The sequence below is a fragment of the Pimephales promelas genome, chromosome 5 (genome assembly GCF_988280905.1).
Source record: "Pimephales promelas chromosome 5, fPimPro1.hap1.1, whole genome shotgun sequence".
Taxonomy (NCBI): domain Eukaryota; kingdom Metazoa; phylum Chordata; class Actinopteri; order Cypriniformes; family Leuciscidae; genus Pimephales; species Pimephales promelas.
In genome coordinates, this window is record NC_142773.1 from 36,082,372 (window position 1) to 36,096,561 (window position 14,190).

The 14,190-nt window shown below is 38.1% G+C and overlaps 1 protein-coding gene across 1 annotated transcript; it reads left to right on the forward strand.

Annotated features, from left to right (window-relative positions):
* The first annotated feature begins 1,138 nt into the window (after positions 1 to 1,138).
* On the forward strand, positions 1,139 to 13,961 carry dipk1aa (divergent protein kinase domain 1Aa). Its single transcript, XM_039676859.2, has 5 exons — positions 1,139 to 1,542; positions 8,945 to 9,079; positions 10,043 to 10,150; positions 11,376 to 11,552; positions 12,999 to 13,961. The coding sequence occupies exons 1-5, from the start codon at positions 1,489 to 1,491 to the stop codon at positions 13,809 to 13,811; spliced, it is 1,287 nt and encodes a 428-aa protein (XP_039532793.2). The 5' UTR covers positions 1,139 to 1,488; the 3' UTR covers positions 13,812 to 13,961.
* The last annotated feature ends 229 nt before the right edge of the window (positions 13,962 to 14,190 follow it).

Here is a 14,190-nt window from a genome sequence, read left to right on the forward strand (position 1 = left end):
AAGTAGATATTTCAGTATAGATATATTTTTCAGGTCTGTGGAGTAGCCTACTTATACGCTGAGTTTCGGTATCCTATTGGCTATTTATGAGACGCACACCAGCACGCCCCCGCGCCTTATCTAATAGGCTATTGTCTGCTTTTACTTCTTAAAGGCAACAGACTATGTGAAAGTTTTAAAGCAGTCTTTTAGTGCCAGTTCAGAGCGGTCGCGTCTGTAAATTTGTTTTTTCCTCATAAATGCGAACACGAAAACTAAAATAAAATTAATATTTTAAGTTCTATGGAGACCGGAGAGCCAACCCTTCCTCATCCGATTTGCGCAGTGTAACTAACAGAATTACAAAAAAATATATTTTGCCTGCTATTTTTTTGTCACGCATGAATGTCGTTACAGCCACAAAGTTAAGTTCTACTTCTGTAGTTATTTTGGTGAAAGTAACTCAAAAGTAATACATGAGTAATGTAACGCATTACAATTCTGAGACAGTAATATTGTAAGGTAATGAATTACTTTTAAATAACAGTAACAAGTAATACCTAATGTAGCCTATTACAGTTTGGAAGTAACTTGCACAACACTGGACTTGACTAACGTTTCGATGTGAAACTACATCTTACGCACAATCAAGAGCCAGCAGCACAATCAAAACAAATGTTTTTCAGCAAAATGCGTGCAAAAAGCTGAAGGGCCATAGTGTTACATGGTACTTAATCATAATAACCCTTCTCTATACAAGCATTTATTAAATCTTAACAAAACACAGTTTAAAATATTCAAGATAGCCTAACTTTTAGCACTGGGCAAAAATAGAAATGAAAAAGTTTACAGAAATGAAAGCAAGCCAAAGACTCTTTCCTAAAATAATACATAGGGCCTACAATTCAAATATAGATTTCAATTAAATATATAGGCCTAACTTTCGGGCTCATACTAAACTACATAATAAAACAAATAATATAGGCAATACAGACGTGACAAATACATTTTTGTCCATGTTTATATTGCACGTTGCAACTATGTTAGCATTTATGACTATTAAGTGTTTGAATTTGCATATGATACGAAATATGTATTATGTGCATGGTGTTCAATAGAGGGCGCCAGTGAACATGACGCACAATTTGCTCAAGGAAAAAAAGCACTAGCCCTACATTAGGTCGGGCTGCAGAAATTGTATGTGTACGCCTGCGCCCTTGACATGCTGCTGTCTCGCTGCTTTATAACAGCTGCACTTGAAAGTGACGCTGGATACCAACGCTGACGAACCGAATAACATGAATTCTTAACACAACGCGTAAATCTACACAGTATCCTTCGGGGAGTCTATTCATACAAGGATATCGGCTGGCCGTGAGTACAGTATACACGTCATGTGTCGCGCGAGCCGAATCACTTGAAGTTCGTTGAAGATTATTTCATTTTCTTATTCGGCATATGGAGACTGCTCTAGATAGCTCACAGTCTTTGAGATGATCCATTTCTGCAATGGCGAGGGGTCTGTTTTCACGGGCCTGGCTGTCAAAGACTTACCACTTTCAGGTAATAATGCTTTTGAAAATGCATGCAGCAGTAGCCCATTTTTACGCTGAAATAAAATGCTACCTACTATCTCCGCGAATGCTTGGTGCGAATGAATTGGTGAGAATGAACGGAGCAATGTGAATGACCTTTAAAACCGAGATAATTTATTTTATATTTAATATATATATATATTGTTTTTAACGAGTGCAGCTGCTGTTTTAATCTGCTTTAAATCAGCTATTGACCGTTGTTGTGTGACAGGTCTCGTAACTCTCGCTTTTGAAAAGCAGTTAAAAATACGTTAGAGGCATATGGTGGTTAGGGAATTCCTAGTTATTATTTATGGAAATAAGTTCTCCATTTACCCTTGAGAGGACTGGGTTGCCATGGGCTTCTGCTGTGAGATTAATCCCCTTCTCTTGACGAAGTTAAAACGGTCTCATGTCAGCCTGTATAACTCCACAACAGGACTAAGGAGCTTAAACAGAAGCCAGGCTTAGGGTTGCACACATGTGCAGTGTTTGTTTAATTTACATATAAATGGAATTCAAAAATCACATATGAATTACAGATGAAAAGATTACTTTTTAAATACACTAACCATTTGAGTTAAAATATTACCAAGTTTGATATTTTGAGATTATTATTAGAGATAGATAATATCATATCTATAAGGTTTTGTAGACTCCGGACCTTTGTACTCAAGCTCAGTGAGCATGTTTCTGAAAAAGCAGTCAATCCAGTTCCAATTTGTTTAGCTAGCTATTTTTTTAACCATTGTGTACACCTTTTATGATATCATATTTTCCTTAGTTATAAATATGTTCTTTGCACATTTTGTGCTTTGGTATAACACTAATCCTTGTGAAAGTGTCCCTTAAATTTAATGCATGAATGTTGCTAATCATAATTAAATATTCGTGACTTTAGCAAATATGTATCTAACACAGATAATTGTCTACCTGTGTTGATATATTATAAAAGAATAAAATAAAGCACAATACAATATATAAATAAACACAAATATATATATATATATATATATATATATATATATATATATATATATATATATATATATATATATATATATATATATATATATATATATATTAAATGCTCCAAACATTGGAGTGCCTTCCAATATTAAATTGAGATCGTAGAAATAAATTGAGTTCACTTTTAAGAAACAATATTTTTAATGTAAAACAGTAATATTATGAAAATCATTACAGCTTAAAATTAGAAAAATTATACAGAAAATGTAAAATATTTTTCACATATTAAATAACTATTATTTTATTATATACATTTTATAACTATTATTTTATTATTTAACTATTATTATTATTATTATATATTTTAATATTATTATTTAAAATTGTATTTATTCTGTATATGGCTTGATCACTTGATCCTTCCGAAATCCTTTTAATGTGCTGATTTGCTGTTCAGGAAACATTTCTTATTATGATCGATGTCGAAAAATATTTATTATTATTATCAATGTTGTTCTTAATTTTTTTTTTTGTGATTTTGACTAAAGATTCTGAAGACAATTTTTTTTCTGTGGATTAATTTGCACAGATTAATTGTTCACCACAAGACTGTGTGCTAACAAACTAAATATTGATTTTGTTTTAAATTGAAACAAGTTTTGACAAATCGACCATTTTTATATGGTTAGTAAATGTCCTCCAAAATGAAAGTTGTTTCCAAGGGTCATATCCTTAATAAAAAGTTTATATCTGGCAGTACTTACAGTGATGAATGTTGTATCGCACATGAACTGAAGTAAAATGGCATGGAAGTAGAGTTTGTCATACTCACAGCTGTACCAAAAACAAGATGAAGGTGTGTGTGGCCGAGTGAATCACAGAAGGAATCGGCAGCATGATGAATTGACTTGGTCTCTGTGCTGACAGTGCCAGAGCTGGTGCTTCCATGCAGGAATGCTGACTCTAGTCTGGAAAGCAGCAGGCCGTAGGGATAGGGGAGCATGTGGCATCAGATTCTTTAGTGTTGATGGTGTGATGGGCCACTGATTTGTGGAAAATAAAGTGTACGGCAGCAGATGTTTTTATCCATTGTGAATTGATTTGTTTTTTTAAGAGAATGAAACCAAGTCTGAACGCAAGTTTGAAGTCACTTATAGAGGACTTTCCTCCTGAAACACTGGAGGTACAGTCTGAAATGTTCAAGCCCTTAAAAGTCGGATGCATTCTGATTGGCTGTCAGTGTTTGTAGTTCATCAGTTGGGACAAAAATTTGCTCTTGTGATTCTAACACTATCATTCTGCTTTGCTGTTAGTTCACTTTAAAAAAAAACTTTTGCTGATAATTTACTCACCCCCATGTCATCCAAGATGTCCATGTCATTCTTTCTTCAGTCGAAAAGAAATTAAGGTTTTTGATGAAAACATTCCAGGATGTTTCTCCATACAATGGACTTCAATGGGAACCAAACGGTTCAAGGTCCAAAAGACAGTCTCAGTGCAAACTGTTCAAAGGGCTTTAAACGATTCCAGACGATGAATAAGGGTCTCATCAAGCGAAGCGATCACTCATTTAAAAAAAAAAACAAAGTTTAAGTTTTATAAGCTCAAATGGTCGCCTTGCTCTGTTCTGTGATGCGCGTTTGTGACTCTCCTGTTCGAACTCGTTTATCAAAATGAACAAATCTTTTTTCGTGTCATTTGGTTCATTCAATGAATGAAATGAATGAATTGACTCGGGGGAAAAGATTCGATAAAACATAAAACTGCGGGGGTGGATAAAACCAGAAGATCTACACCTACTTCAACACGGCCAGTTTAGCCCTGCCCACCGATTTGCGCATTACATGCATAGCTAAATAACATAGACCTACCTCGTGATGACAAACCGAATCGAGCTACCGAGCAATAAACATACCGTTTACAAAAGATTGTGCAGTGCCTGTTTGTGGAAGAAGACAGTCGCTGCATAAGCGAGTGAGTTGAAACTCATTATAATATGCAAAACTGTTATCCACTCACAGCAGTGGGCGTTTACTATCAAGTCTTCAATGGGAAACGCCCATAAAAACAGAGCGTTTTTCAGCTGGGCTCAAAACTAGAGTAGAAAATAGCCTATTACTTATTCATTTTGATGTTTTTGAATCTAAAAACCAATTTAACGTCATAAGCTGACCTCAGACAACAATATAAAAAAAATTTAAAAAGCCAGTTCATGACCCCTTTAAACAATCACATTTGAACCGGAGCCAATCAACTACAAGTCCTATTGCGCATGTGACTATCCCGGATGGCACATTGTGATATCGAGACTAATATGATTTATCGTGCAGCCCTAATTGGCATTGCTTTTGGGTGACAACTGCACAAGGATGCTAAAGTACTCTAGGGCTGTCAAATTAAAATTAAAATTTCGAATATTCGTTGAATTTAAAATAAAAATCCACATTCGAAAAAAAGGTGCATTCAGTACCTACTAGAGCAAAGTTGCACTTTGACTGTTGCACAGAGTCACATGCTTGAATCCATGTAAAGTTAAAAGAAGTTTCATAAATGATGTTTTGTTTATAAATGTTTGCGCAATTTAGGTCAAAAATTCAAAAAGGTCAAAAATTCAAATTTAGTTTTTCAGCCATTTTAACATTCCTAAAGTACTCTTGGATTTCAATTCTAGCAATTCTCTTTATCCTCACTATTTGAAATAGTGTTTGACCCTTTAGTTTTGCAAATGTGAGCATAGATGGCATGAAGAAAGTGCTTTAAATTGACAAGACAGAATGGTTTGGCTGAAAGTGTTGGCTGAAGCTAAAGTGTTCTCCTTAGCGTTGTGTCTGGCAGACTGGCTCTGGGCTGTCAGATTGATTTCTGAAAATGGACCCAGGGCTACATTTATGTGTGAAACAACTTCTCCTTAGATAATTGTTCTGGGCTGAAGCTGCTTGTAAGTCAAAACAGTTAATTAAGCCATTTCAGCAGCAAGACAGCAGTTTGCTGAACTAATTTTCACACTGATAGTGCTTGCGAAGGTTGAGAGGAAACGTTATACATTGCAATGTGAAGGTTTGTGGTGGTTGATTTGCAGCTCTATACTTGAACACCACCCTCATGTGCTCCATAAAACACAGACTAGCGTGATTTGGCAGCAAGGAACAAATCTGAAACAAGCTCCTCTGAGACATTTGTACGGAGAATCTGGCTTTTTCCTCAGTTTTTGGCTCACATTCATCTCATGATCACACACACATCTGGATGGAGTTTTTCTTGGTGACTTTCCTGGACGACTTTAGTTCAAGACAAGTTCATATGCTGGACAACATGATTAATTATTTTCAATAGGGTTTGAGTAGCAACTTAAACTTATGTCACAGGGTTAGTTTACTTCAGGGGTATTCTCGCATAAGTGTGATGAGTGATTTTGCACTACATACACATTCTTAGCATACCTTTTCATTGAGACTTTGTGGTAAATCTGGTGTACAGTAAAAAATGTCTTTGGGCTTTCAATATGAACACACTCTGGATTGAACTTTGCGTTTTTTGAGCCAGCATACCCCGAGTAAGCCTGGTTTAATTTAATGAACCGAGATTTTAACCCATGGTGTTAACCTTGCTTTCTGGAATACCCCCCAGATAGAGCCCGACGATAAAGGATTTTGAAGGCCGATACCGATACAAATATTTGTTGGTTTTAAAATCCGATATATCGGCCGATATTTTCTTATTTTCATTTCAGAAACGCGCAACAAAACATTAACTAATTTCCCTAACATTAGTTATTTATGAGTTTTAACTTAAAATAATATAATAATGCATTTTAAAAAGAAACTTGTTTCTTTTATTGTCACAACAGAACAGAGGAACATCAAAATATATTAAAGCTCTGATAAATAAAATAATAATTAGTCCCTACATTGCCTTATAAGCTACCTTATAATTACAATGTCAGCTTGCTTATCCCTTTACCTGCACTTTTTAAATTCTTTCCATCAAGTCGCAGGATGCGTGGCACGTTAAATACGAGTGTTGCCAACAGGGATGGTGTAGAGTGCCCTCTGGTGGACAAACTATACAACTCCAACACAAATGACATGGTTGAAACGTTTCGTTCATTTTTATTTGATTTTTAAAATATTAATTTATCGGCCATTATAAATGCCGATACCGATAGTTTGGAAAATGTCTAATATCGGCCGATAATATCGGCCTGTCAGAGCCATAGGGTTTAAAGCAGGTACTTTTATATTGTGCATTTAGGAAAGCAACAGGTGTCTATTACTAAATTACTATCAACAATTTAAAGATAAAAAAGAAAAGTAAAGTCAAGTCCTAGCTTGAAGTTATGCGAGGACTGTATTGTCTGGATCTCCGAAAATCATGTGAGAGTAATTATGAAAGGTTGAATGATAGGAGTCACAAGGGAGAACATTTCAGACAAATCTAATTTGGACTTTTTAAAGACCGAGTCCCTCTGGGAAACTAACCTGTAATCATGTCTGAAGGAAACTAGTATTTATACCTACCAGCTTCATTGCAGTTTTCTCGTATGAAGAGTGAATGGGATTTCTGAGTTATGGAAGGAAATAAAATCTGAGCTTGCTGTTGTATTACAGAAGCAGCAACTCAAGCCCACATAATGGGTCTTCTACTACTTTGATTCACAGTGTGCAATCATTTCCACTAGTAGCACCAAACAGGATTGCAAAGGAGTCCGTGTTGCTGCTCTGGGCTGGTTCTCATAATTTAAACATATTGGTCTTATTTTCAAAGCAGTATGTCTTGGATCATGACTAGGTATTAACTGTAATTTATTGCAATGTAATTCCAAATGTTTTTTGATTGTAAAATCTCCAAACAGCAAATGCACAGGCTGAGTTTAGACTTTACACTGAGAATAGCGCAAGGACTTATTTCTGTCAAAAAGAACACATTAAGCTTTGCATTACATGGACCTCAAGTATATTCACCCACAGTTTGCATGTATACACCCACAGATATAGCAATTACTTTCACACAGGCATGGAAATGGCATATGTAGCACACGGCTTTAGTATGTAGCCCCGTATCTAATGCAGTAGAGCCTATAAACACCTACGCTAGGCCAGTACCTTGCCATTTGCAACAAAGTGGAAGAAGCAGACACTTAGCCACATTATGCCGTTTGTATTCTAACAGTTTTAATAAACACACATAAAATAACAGCTAGTGTTTGTGTTTATTCTTTGTACTTGACCTGAAAATGTATAATGTTTTACAGCATTTGCCAAGTAATTAAGTAATTGATTTGAGCAATTGTTGTATATTCGGCCCTACTGTAATCTAAACTACTGTTCGGATGTTTGGGGTCAGTAAGATGTATTTGTTATTTGTATGCTTATTCTGCAAGGACTCAGTAAATTGATCAAAAGAAAGTGTAGTAATAGATCTCTAAACACTATATTTATAACAATATTTGCGCTTCAAGTGACCTGAGTTCGAGTCTCTCTCTCTCTCTCTCTCTCTCTCTCTCGCACTTTTCCTTTCTGATAGTTCTCTGGGGCGAGTTGCATAAACTGCTACGACTAGTCATCCATTTTTTTTCTTCAAGAATGTTCATAACTTTTTAAAGTTAGTTATATAAAAACAGACATTGGTCTAATTTGATACCGAACCATCAGATGGATTACTCCTAACTCACTGCTATTTGGTCAAACTAGTTCTTAAGACACTGTCTTAACATAATGGCTATGTTAATGCAAATGACCCCTGTACTCTCTCAGTAAAGCCAAAAAGGCCAAAAGAACACCACAAATAGCCAGTAAAGACAACTTCCAGTGGCTAGTACAAAGCTACTACTCTACATAGTGATGCCCCCTGATGCTTTTCACTTTAAACTGCTGTAAAACTCAATGCCCAAAGTGACATGGTAAAGCGTTGGTGACCGCAGTAACCACAGCCTTTTCATTTCTGCAGCATAAAGAGCTTCATGCCGATCTTTTTGTAGTTTAAAGGCCTTGTGTGCAAGAGAACCAACAAAAAAAGCCTCTAGTCTTGGGTGTCTGTCAAAGAGACTGTCACTTAATTAAAATGTGTTGATGTAGCAGATGAGTATTGACCTTGCTTCAGTTAAGATAAGAATGATCAAATTGTGGTCTGTGCTCATTTCATGACCCATTGGGTGGTAGTTAGAAAATAAGTGGTTTGTTGATTGTGGTTGGGTGTATTTCTTTGGACTTGTTGTAGCAGGAAATTTTCTGTTTGTACTGGATGAAATGTGTTGATGTGTGTATTCAGCCTCTTTTTTGTTTTTGAAATTTGACATGAGTCATGAACTATATGTAAATATTTGACTTCTCATGTTCAGTCAGGATTTGAGTTTACTTTTAGCATGGACTGTGTTGAAGTTCACGACCCAGGTTTATGTTTACTTTCCGCTTCTTTCCCCTTAGGCTCGTCTGTCCTACACTCGAGTGAAGTATCTCTTTCTCACGTGGCTTGCTGTATTTGTGGGTAGTTGGGTTGTGTACGTGCAATACTCTACTTACACTGAGCTGTGCAGAGGACGAGAGTGCAAGAGCATCATTGTGAGTACGACCCTCTCTGACAGTTGCATTCATTTCAGTGTCATCTTGATAATTATTGGATACTTAATCGTGCAGCTAATTTTACATTTAGTTTACCTTTGCCATCTGATGCTCTTAAACACTAATAATTTAACACGGTTAAATGTATTCTTTAGCAAATCTCAAAATTAATATATTTTTTTCACACTGTACAATATAATGATTGATGGGATGCCTAAATTCACTTGTTGTATTTATTTTAGTTTCTTTTATCGATTATTGGCCAAAATATTTTAATATTTGTGCATCCCTAATAACAGGACAGTGACATTTAAAGGGAATAATTCACTTAAAAAGGAAAATTCACCCTCATGTTGTTCTCAATGCATATTTCCCCTTCTTCCATAGAAAATAAAAAGACATTTAGCAGAATCGAATTAAGCCATATGATGGCTTTGTGTGAGGACAGATACTTAAATTCATCAATCAAAGTTCATCATATTTGAATTTGTGCACAAGATTTCAGAGTTATAGTGAAGGGCAAGATTTTTTTGTATCACACAAAGCTTCTGAGACTTTTAGAATAGTACATAAGTCATATGAGCCCCTTTCGTGGTGCTTTTATGTCATTTTTTTAAGCTTCACAGCCCCTGCCACTGTATTGAAAAGAGCAGCTTAAAACATTATGTAAAACATCTTTTGTGTTCTACTGAACAAAGAATGTCATATGGGTTTGATATAACATAAGGGCGAGTAAATTATGGCAACTTTGAATTCTGGGTGAACTATCCCTTTAAGCCATAAATGAGATAAAAACAAACATGCATGTACTACTATCTAACCCCCAGCCCCACCTATTGGTGATGTAGTGAAAATGTTTCTCCGGTATTTAAGACATTACACAACATCTTATTGAAAGGCTTCCACTTATTCAACAGAATGTCACTTACATGTTAATTGAAATGGACCTTCCTTTTCCAACAGTGTGACAAATACACCAAAGGTATTATTGATGGCTCTGCCTGTAGCAGCCTGTGTGAAGAAAGCTCACTTTACTTTGGAAGGTGCCTCTCCACCAAGCCAAACAATCAGGTATGATGCAATAAGGCCACGTCCATTTAATTAACGTTCATTCCAGGTGTGTTTACACTTCAGCGAGACTTTTCAGAATGCTTCAGGGCAAGCACACCGCAAGTCATATGACAAGAAACGACCAATCAGCTTCACCCTTTCCGTTTAAAATGAACATTGAAAGCTCAGCTGATCATTGCAGTACAATATGCATCACATGGCTAAATATGCATTATCATTATAGAATACCATCATTTCCGAATACCACACTACAACGTGAAAATGCCATGCCATTTTGAAATGTATCCACTTTGAAGAGATTCTTTAAAAATATCGATTTTCTGTGGACAAAAGGCCAAAACATTCATTTTACAACAATAAACCTTCCAGCAGAGTCTAACACTAATGCTGCCTTCTCGTGCTATCCAAATTATCGCAAACACGACTTTCCTTGTCAAAAAATTGGACATGAATGCTCTCTCAAGTCATATTTACCACTGGGATGCTCAGGGATCATTTTGATACCCGAGTTCTCAAGTTGGGCAGACAATAAACTTTAAACATGGCAGAGGGCAGAAAGATTGCTACTTGCTTGGTTAATACCAAGTAATTATTATTTCTAAATAATTATTATTTATTTATATTGTATGTTTTATACAGATAGCCTGTGTTTGACTAAAATTCCAGAATCGTATGCAAGCTTTCTATATAGTGCTGTCGAGCCCTCTTAAGGCATCATGGGCTAGTCGACGAAACACTGAGGACGGAAGGTGCCCAATTGAAGACCCTAGAGATGTCCCCTACTCGGCTCAATCCAGACGGCTGTGGTGCTGGTCCACTCGAGAGACCATACTGTAGTTGCAGCCGTCGTGTGTGCTGATGCACCAAGTACACTGCAGCCGTTAATGCCAGACAGAAGGGGAGTGACATCACCATATGGAAAGAAGCGTAAATGTATGGAGAAGCATAGTTTACTGTAAAGCTACATCTTAGTTTGTGCGTATCTTGGCGAAAGCCGAGTCCAAATCAGCATGAAGTTTAGAATAAACCTGTGTCCTGCATGAGTCATGTTCTTTCTGACAATAAAGCACTTGAATGCGACAAGCTCGTAATCACGATTTCAGAAGTGGGAAGCAGGAAAAGTCCCATAGTGTGAAGGCAGCATAATTAAATGCACCAGAACATGCATCACACCACATGCATCTCAGTACTGTCATGTTGACATTGTGTGTTCATCTACTCTTAGGTTTATACAGGCAGCTGGGGTGACCTGGACGGCATCATTAAGTGTCAGCTGAGTGATGTCCTGCACTATGAGCTGGGAGAGGAACTGGAGCCAAAGAAAGAGGTCGCACTCTTTGACAAACCCACTCGAGGAACCTCTGTAGAGAAGTTCAAAGAGATGGTTGCCAGTCATTTGAAGGTTGGAATACTTTTTTTTTTTTTTTTTACAATGGGGGCTTTCACACTGGTTTGATCTAGGAACTAGCCACCAGGGTGGTTCCCCAAGAACGAATCGTTCCCCTTGGAACATTTTACCGTTCGTGTTCACACCACTAGTAGGAACTCTTAAAGGAGAAGTTCACTTTTAAAAAAAAACGTTTGCTGATAATTTTCAGCATGTCTATGTCTTTCTTTCTTCTGTCGAAAAGAAATTAAGGTTTTTGATGAAAACATTCCAGGATTTTCTCCATATAATGGACTTCAATGGGAACCAAACGGTTCAAGGTCCAAATGAGAGTTTCAGTGCAGCTTCAAAGAGCTTTAAACGACACCAGACGATGAATAAGGGTTCTGAGTGAGAACGAGCGAGAAACACAAACTGCTTTATGGCAATTCGATAATTATAAGATACTGTGTATGATGTATTACCCACCTTGGTAGATATAGCTCCAAAGTTGGCTGACTCCAATAATAACAAATGCACATGAGCAGCGGGAGGAAGGTGCCGCAAGTTAGGTTTTTTTATGACAGTGTTGTTAAAAAAAATACACCGCACAGCTGTAGGGGGAGCTCGATGAGAAAACATGCGACAACAAAAGTCAAAATCAGTGAAGAAATGACTAGAGTTGCCAAGTGCCCCTTTAAAGTCGGAAAGTAATGGACGTAGCAACACTTATTCTTTCATATTGCAACATGACATCATGACTTTTGCATAAACATACACGCCAATTTCGAGTCAAGTGGCGTGTTATCTCTACGCATTTTGAGCTATCCGCGTGCATGTCTACGCCATTAACGTCCGCGTGTCTGTACACGCCGTCAAATGTCCGCACGAAACGAAGCAAAATGTACATCTACATCTGGGGAGCTATCTTTTTCTTTCCTAGAATGGTAAGGGAACAGTCATAAATCCCGTTAACCCCAGTGACGGGTAGGTTTAGGGACGGGGTAGAGGTAAATCATATATTTATATATACAGTAATAACGTTAAGTCAACGGCGTTCATAAACACGCTGAAAAGCGATTATGCGTGTTGATAGCACGCCAAAAATGGAAATACGAATTGGCGTGTCATACACGCGCTACTTCATGAGATCGGTCTGCATAATGTGACATACATCCAAGTGAAAAGAAGAAAGAAAACATGGGAGAGGACTCGGTTCAATTCATCGTCTGTTGATTGGACGAATGCGAGCTTGCAATTGTTTGAACTAAAAGGGGCAGTTTAAGTGGACCAAATGATTAGGTACTATTGCATTCATATTTGCTGTGAATTGTACCATACCCAATAACACCTTTTTAAGGTGGACTCTGATATGGATCGGCGTTAAAGCTCCCTTATAGGCTTTGGCATTTCTTTTTTTTTACTGCAATTAGTTGAGTACAAACTCATAAAATCAGTAAATTCCTTGTTTTGTTCCTACAGGCAAAAGTTGGAGAGCAAGCCAACCTCTCCAGTTTGGTAAGCCTGATCCTTACAGTGGCGGACAGCAATAAAGATGGCCTAATCTCTCTCCCTGAGGCCAAGTCTGTTTGGGCTTTGCTGCAGCTCAACGAGGTTCTGCTGGCAGTGGTGCTCCAAGACCGAGAGCACACACCTAGACTGTTGGGCTTCTGCGGGGACCTGTACGTGGTGGAGCGGGTGCCTCACGCCCCCCTGTACGGCCTCAGTCTGCCGTGGCCCATGGAACTATGGATCCCTACGGGCATGCGGCGAAGCATGGACCAGTGGTTCACGCCTTCCTGGCCCCGCAAGGCCAAAATCTTTATCGGCTTGCTGGAACTTGTAGAAGACATCTTCCACGGTACCTTTGGAAGCTTCTTAATGTGCGACATGAGAGCCAGTACTTTCGGTTACAACGATCGACACGACCTCAGGCTGGTGGATGGGCGGCGTGTAGTTGCTGAGGAGGCCTTCAAACAGGCCATGATCCTTCAGCGCTGCGAGGACGATGAGGACTGCGTGTACGGCGTGGACTGTAGGACTTCATGCGACCGCGCAGAACACCGATGCATGGCCGAGGTGACTCAGCCCAACCTGGCCAGGGCCTGCGGAGCAATGAAGGATTACCTCCTTCGAGGAGCTCCGTACCATATACAGGAAGAGCTAGAGAAGCAGCTGTACGCCTGCATGGCTCTCAAAGGTTCAGCCGAGCAGATGGAGATGGAGCACTCGCTCATTCTCAACAACCTCAAGACCCTGCTGTGGAAACAGATCTCGCACACCAATGACTCCTGAAGGAAAAAGAAGACGCGCTGGCGACTACATTCATTTCTTGAATGTCTTCTCAGGCCATTGTGAATCTGGCTGGAGATCACAAAAGTGGCTGGAAAAAAATGCTGATGGCAATATTCAGTGCTGCTTTGGTATTAAAGTGTTCTTTAGAAGGGGGTAGAATTAAATCCGCGAGGACTTTTTTCTCAGGCTCAACTTCAGAGTAACGTTCACGTCTGTCTCGTGTTTATGTCGTCATGCTTTGTCATACACGATTGATCAGTGATCATCTTAAATTCACAATTCCTTCAGATGTTATGAAGGAGCAAATGATGCTAACTTTACATCCATTGTTGGATGTTAACAAAGAAAATTAAGGAATGCACTCACCACCGACTGTGGT